Genomic DNA, 15000 nt, shown 5'->3' with positions numbered 1-15000 from the left:
TTTCCTCCTACCTTGTACGAACCTTCTCTTCCCTTGCTGGACTCGATTCACCTCCACTGCACCGTCCTTGGTCGCTTCCAAAGATGTCTGACCCATGTGCTCTCGGTTCGCTTTGCTGGCCATCTTGTCTGCCAGACATTTCACCCTGGCCTCCTCAAACGACAAATCCGCCTTGGACAATAAGTTAGTCTGAGTCCGAGACATTTTAGGGTGGAGTCCCGATACCAGCTTGTCTCGTAGGGCTTCGTTCAGAAAGGCCCCAAATGAGCACGTAGATGCGAGCTTCTTCAATCGCACGATGTAATCGGCCACCGTCTCGTTCTCTCCCTGGAAAGTTGTCCAAAATGTATATCGCTCCGGGATCACGATCGGTTTCGGCATGTAATGGTCTGTCAATAACGCCTTCAGCTGATCGTAAGTTTTCGATTTTGGCGCAGCTGGGTGACACAAGTTCTTCAATAACTTGAACGCTTCTGCCCCCACCACGGCCAAAAAGAAACTCGCCTGCATCTCTTCCTCAATCCTGTTCGCCGCCAAAAATGCGTCGCATCTGTCCGTGTAGTCCTCGAACAACTCCGCTTTTTCGTCGAAAGGCGCAATATTCCCGAATACCGCCATATCTTGATTACGCCTTCCCCCATCTGATCACCTTATATCCTCGTCGCCAGTTTGTAATATACTGAACTAACGCCTTCACGTCGCCGTTTCAGTATAGGAGCCGGGCCGAGTGAAGGAGACAGACACCGTTGACTGACGCCATTACTGGACCTCTTTATTATGCGCATGCGCCACGCCTCACTCCGTCATCATGTGATTCAACACAATACTGCACTGAGCAGCTGACTTATCTGTTGTTGAAGGTAACTGTTATGTGTTACCTCTCCAAACTCCGGTTCGTGTGCCCCTCAGAGTCTCGAGAGGGAACGCGGCAGAAAGATTTGTTATTTTACGGTTTCTAATAAACCATGGTAAAACCACACCAATGCAATTGTAGAACAAAACAAGTAATTGTATTAAGAACTCTCACATACACAATAATATGACTATTAAAGAAAGTATAGTGAAAATATCACTTGCATCAAACAAACAATACATATGTTGGTACCATAATTCCCCAATGTTCTCAAAGCAATGAACTTATGATACGCCAAACGTGAGTGGAATGTAACATTCCCAAAGTTCGTGCACAAATCCCCAAGGTTGAAGTCGTGCAGAAGTAGTGCGGCAGGTTGTTGAAGTTGTACAGAAGGTTGTTGAAGTAGTGCAGAAGTAGTGCAGGGTGAAGGTTGAAGTAGTGCAGAAGGACAAGAACAGGCAGATATCGGCACGGCGGCGGACGAGGAGTTACGAGGTGAGAGGTCGATATGGGAATTGAGCCGATATGGAAACCAACGGCGATCAACACAATGATGTCGATATGGGAATCCCAAGGACAAAATAAGATGCACCAAGCAGACAGCTTTTTCAAGGACAAAATGGTGTATAGGCCTGTAATGGAGGCTCTTGCTTTCCCGCCAACAATAACTCACGCTTGGTGATAAAACCTGAGACGCAGGTTTAATTGCACTTGCAATGTAGGATGATGTCGCGGGCAATCCCTCCCCCTGGAAGCCTCCTCATTCGCGACCAATATCAAAAAGGTCCGCTCGCAGCCTCAATGTGACTCACAGCTGTCTCCTCCTCATGGCCGTATCCTCCTCTCTCAAATGTCCTCCTCTCTCCTCTTCTCGCCTCTTCCGGTTTCTTTGCCGGATTTTCCTTTTTCCTTCACAAACATTTCTTTTTACCTTTTACTGAACTCATCTCCATTTCACACAAAAATCTTAACAACAATATTACCTGAAACTAAAAATCCTATAAGTAAATAATCAACAACAAATGCGGAAGTAACAGATCCGTAACAGTAACCCACACCTAACTTGTCCAGATTTGGGCATGGTATATTTTTATAAGCATACACACAGCAAGTAAATGTGCACATGCTGCAGTGACATCATTAGGGATGCTGTCGGAAAGCCAAACATTTTCAATGCATAATGCATTGACTTAACATGTTCTACAAGTTTGGTGTATGCTGTGCGTTTTCCAATTTTGAAGAAGTTACTTCTTGTGTCGCACCAGGTCGAGGCATGTGCTGCAGCCAAATTCTGGTACAGATCTTTGCCAACATTATACACAGTAGTGCTGATGGGGATGTATCTTCAGCGATTAGTGACTTGGTTGGTGTATTATGTGTAGATAAGTGCCAAAAAAAAAACAATTTAATCGTGTAACACAAAAATGTGAAAAAAGTCAAGGGATGCGAGTACTTTCTGAAGGCACTGTATACACACACACACACACACACACACACACACACACACACACACACACACACACACACACACACACACACAGTGCTTATAAAGTACTTGTGCAACCATTAACTTTAATATTTTACACACACACACACACACACACACACACACACACACACACACACACACACACACACACACACACACACACACACACACTGCTTATAAAGTACTTGTGCAACCATTAACTTTAATATTTTACATGTACATATTAGAGAAGCAAATTGTAAATGGCATCTGAGAACACAATTCATCAAATGTTGTCAATGTTGATGTTGTGTTCACGTTTTCACCCCGCAGCCCAATGGGCTAAGCCAAAGGGTATTGTCGTCACGGATGTCGTCTGGGCGTCCACCAACTTTTGGTTTCCGTCAATTTCAAGGAGAACGGCTTGTCCGATTAAATCCATTTTTGCAGTGTCTGTTGGGGTTGTGTCGAGGAACGTTCCTTTCGAAAATGGGCGCGCTGCGATTTTCAATATGGCCGCCACGGGAGCCATCTTGAAATTGGTTTCCGTCAATTTCAAGGAGAACGGCTTGTCCGATTAAATCCATTTTTGCAGTGTCTGTTGGGGTTGTGTCGAGGAACGTTCCTTTCGAAAATGGGCGCGCTGCGATTTTCAATATGGCCGCCACGGCAGCCATTTGAAATTGGTTTCTGTCAATTTCGAGCAGAATGGCTTGTCCGATTAAATCCATTTTTGCAGTGTGTGTTGGGGTTGAGTAGAGGAAGGTTCGTTTCGAAAATGGGCGCGCTGCGATTTTCAATATGGCCGCCACGGCAGCCATTTGAAATTGGTTTCCATCAATTTCAAGGAGAACGGCTTTTTTTTTTTCTTTTTTTTTGTATACTGAATGGAGGCTCGTGAAAGAGCTAACATTTATTTCACAAACAAATCAACCAGACAAACAAAATATACAAAAAGAGGGAGCGGAAGACAAGATGGGGAGAGAAGGGGAAGCACACAACCACAACATTTGAGAGCAGGGAGAAGTGTGGGAGGGAGAGGGCTTGGGGGCAGGAGGCGTGGGAAGGGGAGGGGGCAAAATCGGCTTATCCGATTAAATCCATTTTTGCAGTGTGTGTTGGGGTTGAGTAGTGGAAGGTTCCTTTCGAAAATGGGCGCGCTGCGATTTTTAATATGGCCGCCACGGTAGCCATCTTGAAATTGGTTTCCATAAATTTTGAGCAGAACGGCTTGTCCGATTAAATCCATGTTTGCAATGTGTGTTGGGGTTGAGATGAGGAAGGTTCCTTTCGAAAATTGGCGCGCTGCAATTTTCAATATGGCCGCCACGGCAGCCATTTGAAATTGGTTTCCGTAAATTTCAAGGAGAACGGCTTGTCCGATTAAATCCATTTTTGCAGTGTGTCTTGGGGTTGAGTAGAGGAAGGTTCTTCGAAAATGGGCACGCTGCGATTTTTAATATGGCCGCCACGGTAGCCATCTTGAAATTGGTTTCCGTAAATTTTGAGCAGAACGGCTTGTCCGATTAAATCCATGTTTGCAATGTGTGTTGGGGTTGAGTTGAGGAAGGTTCCTTTCGAAAATTGGCGCGCTGTGATTTTCAATATGGCCGCCACGGCAGCCATTTGAAATTGGTTTCCGTCAATTTCAAGGAGAACGGCTTGTCTGATTAAATCCATTTTGCAGTGTGTCTTGGGGTTGGGTAGAGGAAGGTTCCTTTCGAAAATGGGCGCGCTGCGATTTTCAATATGGCCGCCATGGTAGTCATCTTGAAATTGGTTTCCGTCAATTTCGAGCAGAACGGCTTGTACGATTAAATCCATGTTTGCAGTGTGTGTTGGGGTTGAGTAGAGGAAGGTTCCTTTCGAAAATGGGCGCGCTGCGATTTTTAATATGGCCGCCACGGTAGCCATCTTGAAATTGGTTTCCGTCAATTTCGAGCAGAACGGCTTGTCCAATTAAATCCATGTTTGCAGTGTGTGTTGGGGTTGAGAAGAGGAAGGTGCCTTTCGAAAATGAGCGCGTTTCGATTTTGAATATGGCCGCCACGGCTTCCTTTCACCATGCATGGGCCGAGGGGTTACGCCCGCTTTGCGGTGCTATTTATTTCATTTCATTTCAGGTGATAAAACTGGCGACAGTTTTTTATCATTTATCTCGTGATAGTATAAGAGAAGTTTAACTGTGTTATGGCTCATTGAACAGAAGTCGACAACAACTGTGAGAAGAAAATTCACTGCTCATTACAGGAATGATGCACCACATAGGAACTCAATTCATAATTGGGTGAAACGTTTAAGAAACTGGGTCATTGATAGACAAGCCATGAGATCTCCAGGAGGCCTCAAATCAGCGAGGGGGTCGTCGTACAAAATCCAGAAAGTATTTCAAAGGAGCCCACAAAGGTTGTTGCGGCATCCATCTGTTGAACGAAACATCTCGCAATCAACAGTGCACAAAACTCTCAAAGTGTGTGGACACACTTGCAATATTCAGCTAGTTTAAATGTTTCAGGAGCAGGTATGTCATGGAAAGTTCGACTTCCATCAACAGTTGAAAACAAAAATCCACAAAATCCCTGATTTTTTTTTTGAAGACAACATTTTCTTATGAGGCAACATTCAATACCTACGTTACCTTCAGAAAGTATATACACCCCTTGACTTTCTTCACATTTTGGTGTGTTAAAACCTGAATTCAAAATGGATTTAATTGATATTTTTTGTCACTGATCTACACATAATATCCCATAATGTCAAAGTGGGAATTTTTGGGAATTTTTTTACAAATTAATTAAAAATGTAAAGCTGAAAAATCTTGAGTAATTAAGGATTCGACCCCTTTTCGATTTCACTCCAAATTGAGCTCAGGTACATCCAATATCCTGTGATCATCCTCGAGATGTCTCCTCAACTTTATTAGAGTCCAACTGTGGCCAATTCAATTGATTGGACATTATTTAGAAAGAAACACACTTTTCTAGATAAGGTCCCACAGTTGACAAGGCATATCAGAGCAGAAACTCTACCATGAAGTCCAAGGAACTGTCCGTAAAACTCCGACATAGAATTGTGATTCGGCATATATCTGGGGAAGGGTATAAAACAATTTTTCGTGTTGAAAGTTCCCAAGAGCACAGTGAGCTCCATCATTAGGAAATGGAAAGAATATGGAACAACCCAGACTTACTGGAGCTGGTTGTCCGACCAAACTGAGCAACCGGGAAAGAAGGACCTTGATCAGGCAGGTGACCAAGAACCCATGACCACCCTGATAGAACTACAGAGTTCCTTGGCTGAGATGGGAGAACCTGCCGGGAGGACGTCTAGGCTTTATGGGAGAGTGGACAGACGGAAGTCCTTCCTGAGAAAAAGGCACATGACATCACACCTGGAGTTTGCAAAAAGGCACATGAAAGACTAAGAGCATGAGGCAAAATATTCTGTGGTCTGATGGGACGAGTATTGAACACTTTGGCCTGAATACAAAGCCCTACGTATGGAGGAACCCGAGCACTGCTCATCACCCATCTAACACCATGCCTACCGTGAAGCATGGTGGTGGCAGCTATGGGGATGCTTTTCAGCAGCAGGGACTGGGAGACAATGAATGGATAGAGGGAACAATGAATGGAGCCAAATACAAAATATCCTTTAGGAGAACCTGCTTCAAAGTGCAAAAGACCTTTGACTGTGGTGAAGATTTACATTCCAACAGGACAATGACCAAAGGATACAGGCAAAGCAACACTGGAATGGCTTCAGAACCATAATGTAAAAGTCCTTGAGTGGTCCAGCCAAAGGCCAGACTTGAATCCCATTGAGAATCTGTGGAAAGACTTGAAGATTTCTGTTCACCGACGCTCCCCATCCAACTTGACAGAGTTTGAGCAAATCTGTAAGGAAGAAACTCCCCAAATCCAGATGTGCAAAGCTGATACAGACATTCCCAAGAAGACTCAAATCTGTAATCGCTGCTAAAGGTGCTTCGAGGAATTCTCCTTCTGAGAAATCTTTGTATATTATAATATATATATATATATATTTATGATGTGTGTATGTTTTTTTGTGAAAACCGTGTATGTATAATCACTATTTATGTCCATGTCCAATCACAACTGTGCATGTGTATGTAAAATCACGATTCGTGTGCGTGTGTGCGCACGCCACCACCACAGGTCATAATCTGCAGTCGCAAGTCCCCAAAACTGAATGGAGCCTTCCCTAGTCTTGAAGCACCCATTTTCACCCCAGCAAGGAACCTCTTTATCCATGTTGCATTTCCCCCTCCACCGCCATTGGTTCGCTTGATCTTACCCTGGGACACCCAGAGATGGATGCAGCTTTCACTGGTGCCATCTCTACACGTGGTCCCGTCGAAGATGTGTCACATCCGTCCATGGCAGGAGGTCGTCGCACGGTGGTAGGGAGTCGCCAAAAGGGTGTCGTCCTCGGTGGAAGGGACAAAGTGCACCAAACTGAGTGTTTGTGTTCACCTAATATGAATGCCTATTTAGTAAGACCCTCACAGTAAGTGGGTGGCACATGGGGGTCCACAGTCACCATTCAGGTGAAGATGTGATATTTGACATGGGACTACAGGAGACAGGTTGCCAGCTCAATTGCTTGGGGGGGAGGAAGGGCCGATGCACTCCATGCTGAAGAAGGTCAGTGAGCCAGAAACATATCAGTGGATTGATTTTACTTCCCAACAGGTGGGATAGTATTGTCAAAAGAAAGTTTCTGAAGTTGAAATAGGCTGACAAATACTATGTCTACCACGCATTGTATCAGCTGACACTGCTTTTATCATTGGGTGGTTTGTGCTTCACAGACTGTAATTAAACCCAAGAGTTTTGGTTCACGAGTTATCAAGTGACCACTATATTCGTCATGTGTATGTGTCTGTCTGTCTCTGTGTGTGTGTGTCTGTCTGTGCACAGCATAACTACCCGATGATATCATCGGATCTTGATGAAACTTGGGTGGGAGGTTGATGTCATGATCTAGTTGTGTCCTGCCGAGAGTGGGCGTATTGCGCCCATTGTGGGCGGAGCCACGCCCGAAAAAGATGTATTTTTAGGGGGTAATCGAGTTCAAGCTACATCTTCTCCGAGGGGCTTGGTGGAATCTGACATGGGTTTCGATATTTGGTTGGGCCAATGTCATGTGTCCAGCCCCACGGAGCTCGATTTTTTTTTTTTCTCATTTCATTTTTCACCGAATTTTCGGTATTGTGTAGCTAACTAACTCATAACTGATTATACATTATTTTCTATCTCATTTCAAGGTCAGTAACCTTCGTTTTGACATTTCAGGGCCCGGCCTGCCTGGGCCTGTTTCGGTTACAGTCCGTCCTTTGTTATTGAATACCGCTCGCTCATGAACCATCGTCGTCTCCTGACTTGATTTTTTTGTTTTGTATACAAGATCGAGGCTCGTGTAAGAGCTAACTTTGATCACGAAAAAAAACAAACGGACACATAAAACATATGATAAAGGGAGCGGGAGACAAGATGGAGAGCAGGGACATCGGGAGATCTGTGGGAGGGAGAGGCCTTGGGGGGAGGAGGCATGGGAAGGAGGTGAGGGGGGTTGGAGAGGTAAAAAAAAACACATAGACACTGCTAGAACTTCCAGGAAAGAAGTCGGTATGAAAAAAAAGTGGATCTGGGGTGAAATAACGGGACTAAAAAAGATCAAGGTTTTGGATGGGGGAAGATAAGAGATGGTGGTGAACAGCTGTTTTGAAGACCTGGAGGGTGGAGTGGGATTGAAGAGAGTGAGGGAGTTTGTTCCAGAGGCGGGAGAAAAGAGATCTATTCCATTTTTAGAAAAGAGTTTGTTTTTTTTTGTTTTTTTTTGTATACAAGATCGAGGCTCGTGAAAGAGCGAACATTAATCACACAGAAAGACAAACAGACACATAAAACAAATAACATCGGGAGCGGTAGACAAGATGGGGAGAGAGGGGAAAGGACACAAACAAAACATTTGAGAGCAGGGACCGAGAGACATGGAGACATCGAGAGATCTGTGGGAGGGAGAGGGCTTTTGGGGGGAGGCATGGGAAGGGGGGGGCAGGGGGGGTGGGAGAGGTATAAAACATATGGATACTGTCAGGACTTCCAGGAAAGAAGTTGGAATTTCAAACAAGGTGGATCTGGGGTGAAATAGTGGGGGTAGAAAAGATCAAAGTTTTGGATGGGGGAAGATAAGAGATGGTGGTATTAAGAAGATAAGAGATAAGAGATGGATTTCTCAGAAAATTTTAGAAAAGAGTTCTATTTTTCAAAGAAAAGAGTTCCATTTTAACTGATATTTTAACTATTAAAAAAACTAAGAGTTTATATGTACATCTATCTATAATTCCAGTAATCTCTGTGTGTCTGTGTGTGTGTGTGTGTGTGTGTGTGTGTGTGTGTGTTTGTCTGTGACCGCTGTTTCTCGACAACTACCGGTCCGATATACTTGAAACTTGCCAGGTATATTGCTGGGGACCCGAGGATGTGCCTTTTCAAGGTTTGAAATTAATCGGACAAGTGGTTCCCAAGGTATGGTCACCGTACTCGCAAGCCGTTCGCTTTGGCTTTGCGAATGGACCAAACCATTTCATGTAAATAGGGGGGGGGGGGGGTTCTGTGGTCGTTCGCTTTGGCTTTGCGAATGGACCAAACCATTTCATGTAAATAGAGGGGGGGGTTCTGTGGTCGTTACTGCATGTAAACGCATGTTTTTTTGCACGCACGTACGGGCAAGCACGTACGTGCGGGCACGCCCTAGTAAATGAAAAGCGAAGACCCACTCACATCTCTCACCTGTGAATGGAGGGAATAACCAATTATTTTTCATCTAATCAACCACCACAGGTGGTTAGGATTAAATATATAAATCGGCTCCTCCCAAGCTCAGCAAGCCATAGAAAGCTATATTAAAGCAAGCATGAAAAACTACACAAGGTAATCCATTTGCCATTTGAAACACTTCACAGGTTTCCTCCACGGCTGTAAAGACATTTACACATCGTACACAAATGAGAATCCCAATGGTGCACACCACCTCAGCTACTGGACCGGTTTCATCGCCTATTGGTGAATCATCAGCGACAGTGCAGACAGAAACGCATCATGTACAAACGTCAAAAAAGAAGTCATCATACAAATGATAAACGAAGACACAATCACATGTCTCACCTGTGACGAGTTTTTAATATTTCTTTTTTATGAACAGTCTGCATCTCTTGTCCTGCACCATATTGGATTTTGTTTATACCTTCCATTCAATGAATGCACTAGGAGGGGGAGTAGTGTAGCTGCATCATTTTGCCTATGGTTTTGTAATTTTTGAATACGCTTTAGCTTCGTTTTAACTTGATTTCCCGGCAGGTGTTTTGAAAGTTTTTACCGTTACACTTTAATAAAGAAATAACTCAAAATCTGAATGTCTGAGATGTGTTTTCTTTTTGGAAAAAGGTGCGTAGCGCTTTCCCATGTGCTTTCCTGCCCAATTCCTCATCTGGCCTCGTCTGTACAGGAGGTTTTTTACCTCATTCAGACTTATTTATTGCTATATTGACTTTGAATTACATATGCTTCCTCCTCAGTGTCACATTTAAAAAGAAGAAAAAGACATAAAATGTCATATAGCCCCTGCCATGGTTTTAGCCATTTTGCTGTACGGAGATAAAAAGCTGTCAGTCAGCCATCTTTGGTCGGATGACAAAACAATATCTTCTGCATATGTATACTCATATATTGTCTTTGGGCCAAGTTTGAAGAAAATCGAACCATGCATGTCCGAGAAATGGATGGGGACACATTTAGGTAACAAAATGGCTGCCAGTCTGCCATATTGGATCTCATCTCGAAAAAAAAAAAAAGACGCGTATACGTAAGCCATCATTCATTGTCTGTCTGCCAAGATTGAACAAGATCAGTAAATGCATGTCCGAGAAAATGTTGAGGACGTGTTCGATATCAAGTTTTTTTTACAATTAAAATGGCCGCTCGTCTACCAGTCGGCCATCTTTGATCAGATCGGAAAATAAAGTGAGGTGCACATGTATGCCGTCATGCACTGTGTTTGTGCCAAGTTTGAACAAAATTGGACCATGCATGTCCGATAAATTGTTGGAGAAACTTTTAAGTAACAAAATGGCCGCCAGTCGGCCATATTGAATCTCATCTCGGAAAAAAAACGATTTGCTTATGTAAGCCATAATTCGGCATCTGTGTACCAAGTTTGAGAAACATCGGCAAATGCATGTCCGAGAAATGGTTGAGGACGTGTTCAACGTCGGGTTTTTACAACTAAAATTGCCGCCAGTCAGCCATCTTTGATTGCATCGCGAAACAAAATGAGATACATATGTATACAGTGATGTATTGTCTTTGTGCAAAGTATGAACAAAATCGGTCCATACATCTCCGAGATATGGTTGCAGATGCACGGACACATGGACAGACGAGACCAAAAGTCCAACGGGGCTAATGACACAAATTAGCCCAAAAGGTCACTTGTACATGTCAATCTAACCTCTTCGTAACATACGGTCCATACTATAATTTTACAACAACCAAACTATGGATCCCCCCAAATTTCCATGGGCAAAGTTACTTTGTGTCCGTCACTGGTAATGCCACATCCCTCCGGTAGGGGTCAGTAAACAACTTGTTGTAAATGTGTGTCATGTACTCAAGCGAACATCGCAAGTCATCTCTCGGTTGTGGGGGTGGGTTATTATTTTATGTCCATGTGCTGACTTTGGGTACCCTGAGCACGTATGCAAAATTTGATGGAGATTGGCCAAGCCATTTTCAATTCTATAAGGTTCAGACATCCTTATAAACATTGAATTGCCGAATTTAAACCTCAATATTTTCTATTTTTTAAGCCGTCGCCGGAGGCATTATGTTTACGGGTTGTCCGTCCGTCTGTACGGGTTAAACCTCGTTTTTGTCAGCAATCACATGCCTGATTGAGATGAAACTTTCAGGGTAGGAGTGACACCCATGCAGAATCTTTTTATGATAATTGTGACGTCATAGGCCCTTGGTATGGCAGCCATCTTGGATTAAAAGCAAATAATTAAAAAATTATTTCTCGGAAACCGCCGAATGGAAAAATTTGAAACTTGGCACATTGTCAATACTCCCAATGGGGGAACAAAAGCATTATAATGATGACATCATAGGTGAAGTGGTATACCAGCCAAAAATGTTATAATCAAATGTCTTATCCTAAATATCTGAAATTGCATGCACATGATCTATGACCCATTTGTATTGAAATATTAAATTTATGACATCATAGGTCACATGGTTTGGCAGCCATTTGGATTTAACCTAAAACCCTAAAAAAAACCTTCTCCCAAACCACCAAATCAATTGACTCGAAACTTCATGTGTGTCATTGACTAGGCATGGCGATTAAAATGTGATCACGAAAACATCATAGGTCACATGGTGTGGAAGCCATATTGGATTGAAGGAAAATATAAAATAATTATATCTCTGAAACCGCTCACCCTATTGATGCGAAATTTTACAAATATCATCTAACACCATTGTTGCATGCAGTTTGAAAATGATGATGTCGTAGGTCACGTGGTTTGGCAGCCATCTTGGATATAAAAACGAACTTTATCCGATAAACATGAAACTTCACAAATGTAATCTCCTTCCCATACATATGCAGAGTGTACATTTTTTAAGGTCATATGTCATGTGGTATGGCAGCCATATTAGCTTGAAAGCCGATATTAAAAAAAAACCCTTCTCTGAAACCGCTTCATCGATCGATGTGAAACCTGTCATGGCTGGTGGGAATGTGATACTTGAAAACAGCTGAAGGGATTTAAATCAAACTTGTTTATTTTTAGGACAGTGAACGATTGCATATACTCGTTGTGGGACTATGCGGAGGTATATTGGCGACACGGTCACATTGTTCTAGTTCAATATAAAATTATTAAGGGGAAAAAAATGTTTTTGAGAACTTTTGAATGACCCTTGTATAATATCATGGCTCATACATAGTGCTCATTGCACATTAAATAGTGGACATTGCAAACCTGAGTTCTGGTCATGCAAGTCACATGTGAGAACGCATCACAAAGCTGCCCCGGTGTACAGTTGCTTTCTGTGCATGGATAACTTAGCCAATCAGCTTTTTCAAAGGAGAGATTGATGTTATTTTGAAGCGTTTATTATCTCCATGAAAAAATCTGCACCGATAAATTGAGACCTTAGGCAGAAATTTAATATTTAATTAAGGAATTCCCATAGTAAGCAGGGATTAATGGAGCAAAGGTACAAGACAGAGGTAAATGATGATCCAATTATTACCAGCGGAGAATGCCATTTGGAAACTGTTAATCTCGACTGACCGTGTGCGCTCCATATGCTTGGAAGTGAAGCAGATGCACTGCGGCGCTGTTTGGCGCATGTGTTAGACTCCTCTAACCGTAAGAGGGTGACATGGCTGCTGCATCAAGGGCGACACTTGATTTGAAAATGTTTCTTGTGTTATATGTTTTGTTTAACGTCTTCCATGTTTTTTTTTCCAAGCCTATTGCTATAAACTTAAATTTCAATGAAGCATCTTTTCTTTTTTTTTGTTTCCTGAAAATTATTGTCCTGCAATTTAATTAGAATTTCTGGAGAGCATGAACTATAAAAGTGAGGAAGTTTACTTTTTGTTTTTACGTTATTTTATCGGATTAAAATGGAGCATAGAGACTTCACAGTGAATTTTAAACTGTCCAACATGCTGTTTTGCAGGTCATTTTGCTTCTCACCAAGTTTGTGGACAGCAATACAAAAAGTGTAACAGACAGCTCTCTATGGAGGTGAGGACTTTGAATTTGCGGACTTTGAAAAACTTTGAATTCATCATATACCTGGTACTTACCTTATTTTTTTAATCATTGTCTTTCTGGTTTCTTTCCAGACATGCAAGGTTACCGGTTTCTGTTGCAAAATCCTTTTTCATTTAAACCTGGTGCTGGCCTGTTGCCAAACCCCTAATTTGAAGGACTACGTTAGTTATACCCTCTTCCTTTTTTCATGGCAAAACACTCTTTTATGGTTGGTGGCACCTTAAATGCTCCTTCTTTGTCTGCAAAGTCCTTTGTCACCCCCTGTCTATTTTACAGTTGGCCAATCATCTGTGTGGCATCTCCATCCTGATTATATTATCCCATCTTTGTTCTTTGCTTTTTCTTTGCCCTCTTAGTTTTAGGATTTCCCTTTACCTTCTGAGAAAACACCATATCCCCAAACCCATTTCGGACAAACCTTCGAAGATGACAGTCAACCCATCCCCAATGTAATCGATGTTGATTTGAATCAGGTTTTTTTTTTCTTGGACTTTGGCAAAAGTTCATCTCTTCCTGTATACATACAGTACATTCAACTTTTCGGTCCACATTATTGACTCTGGTGTAATGATGCTTGTGAGGAATCCATCACAATGGGGTCAACCTGGATTTCTCTCCGGGAAGGCGAATCCTACGGGTGGTAACCTGCGGTATTTCCACACGACTCGGAACCATTACACGGCCTAATAGAAAAACCTGCTCCTTGAGGGAGCAGCTAGAGAAATGGTGTGGAAGGTGTGGGAGGGGAGGGAAATCATGTATGAAGCTCCAAGATACGAGTTATAAACAATCCATATGCAGTCAACATATAATCTGATGGCTGGAAAAATCGACAGGCAATGTAATGCATCATTCATGTGTAAAGACGCATTAAGCACCTTTGTTAGCTAAAGATAATTTCGGTCTAGCTAGCAGCCTACCGACTGGCCTAGCTAGTCCAGGTGGCTCTGATCCGTTAGCCTTTTGGGGATGCAATAAGCATAGAATGACAAAAGGACATCAGGCTTCCTCCAGGCTATTTCTTTCAGGCTAGTGTTAAACAACAGCAGCGACTGTTTAAAAAGAACGATTGACAAGATTGACTGAATAGTTGGTGTTGAAATAATTTTTACTTCCGGTATTTGTGCTCCATTAAACGCCACGATAAGCTATTTATTCACCTTAACACGACATTTGTCCAAGGTGGAAATCCCCCTCAGGCAGGGGGGCAAATTAAGACACTACAACCTCTATTGAATGCCCCTAAGTCCCCTGGCAAGTTTGTTTGTGATTGATTAAGTAACGACTGAATGCATTGTGTTGAGACAGACAGATAGACCGACATCAAAATGCGTGTTTCAGAATGACGAAGAACCAGGCCAAAATTAATCAGGCTCATCTCTGTTCTTCGTTCTCTGACCTCTCACTATCCGCGAAAGCCTCGTTGGAGCTGGTCAAGTCAGGTTCTGGTACGCATTATTTTCCTTTCTACTCTTTCCATCCTATCCATCCTAAAAGACAGAGTCATGATCGACTCATGAGGAATATTCTTGAACTCTGTCTTTGCTCAGAAGTCCGAGGCCCCAGATCCATCCTTTCCTATAACCAACCACCTATTATTCCATTATACATTGTGTTTCAAAACAAACAGTGCAGTAGCAACTGAACTCCTTTTGTGCAAAAAGACAAATCCTTCAGAGAAAAAGTATTTTTTTGAAAATACAACAAAGACATTTCAGGGGTAACAGCTGGTGAAAGCAATCTCACTTGGGTGGGTCAATGATACCAGCAAGTAAACAAACATACATTTTAAATTTA

The 15000-nt window shown here is 42.6% G+C and overlaps 1 protein-coding gene across 1 annotated transcript in view; it reads left to right on the top strand.

Moving 5' to 3' along the window:
* The window catches only part of LOC137422120 (VPS10 domain-containing receptor SorCS1), an 886462-nt gene that overhangs the window by 44129 nt on the left and 827333 nt on the right, over window positions 1-15000 (top strand). The window contains exon 2 of the mRNA XM_078772485.1: window positions 13106-13173. Within this exon, the coding sequence (XP_078628611.1) occupies window positions 13106-13173 (68 nt within the window). The remainder of the gene's footprint in view (window positions 1-13105; window positions 13174-15000) is intronic.

This window comes from Myxine glutinosa, chromosome 2 (genome assembly GCF_964187855.1).
Source record: "Myxine glutinosa chromosome 2, kmMyxGlut1.1, whole genome shotgun sequence".
In the NCBI taxonomy this organism is placed as follows: domain Eukaryota; kingdom Metazoa; phylum Chordata; class Myxini; order Myxiniformes; family Myxinidae; genus Myxine; species Myxine glutinosa.
Note: the sequence above shows the minus strand (reverse complement) of the source record. Positions and strands in the feature narration are given on the sequence as shown.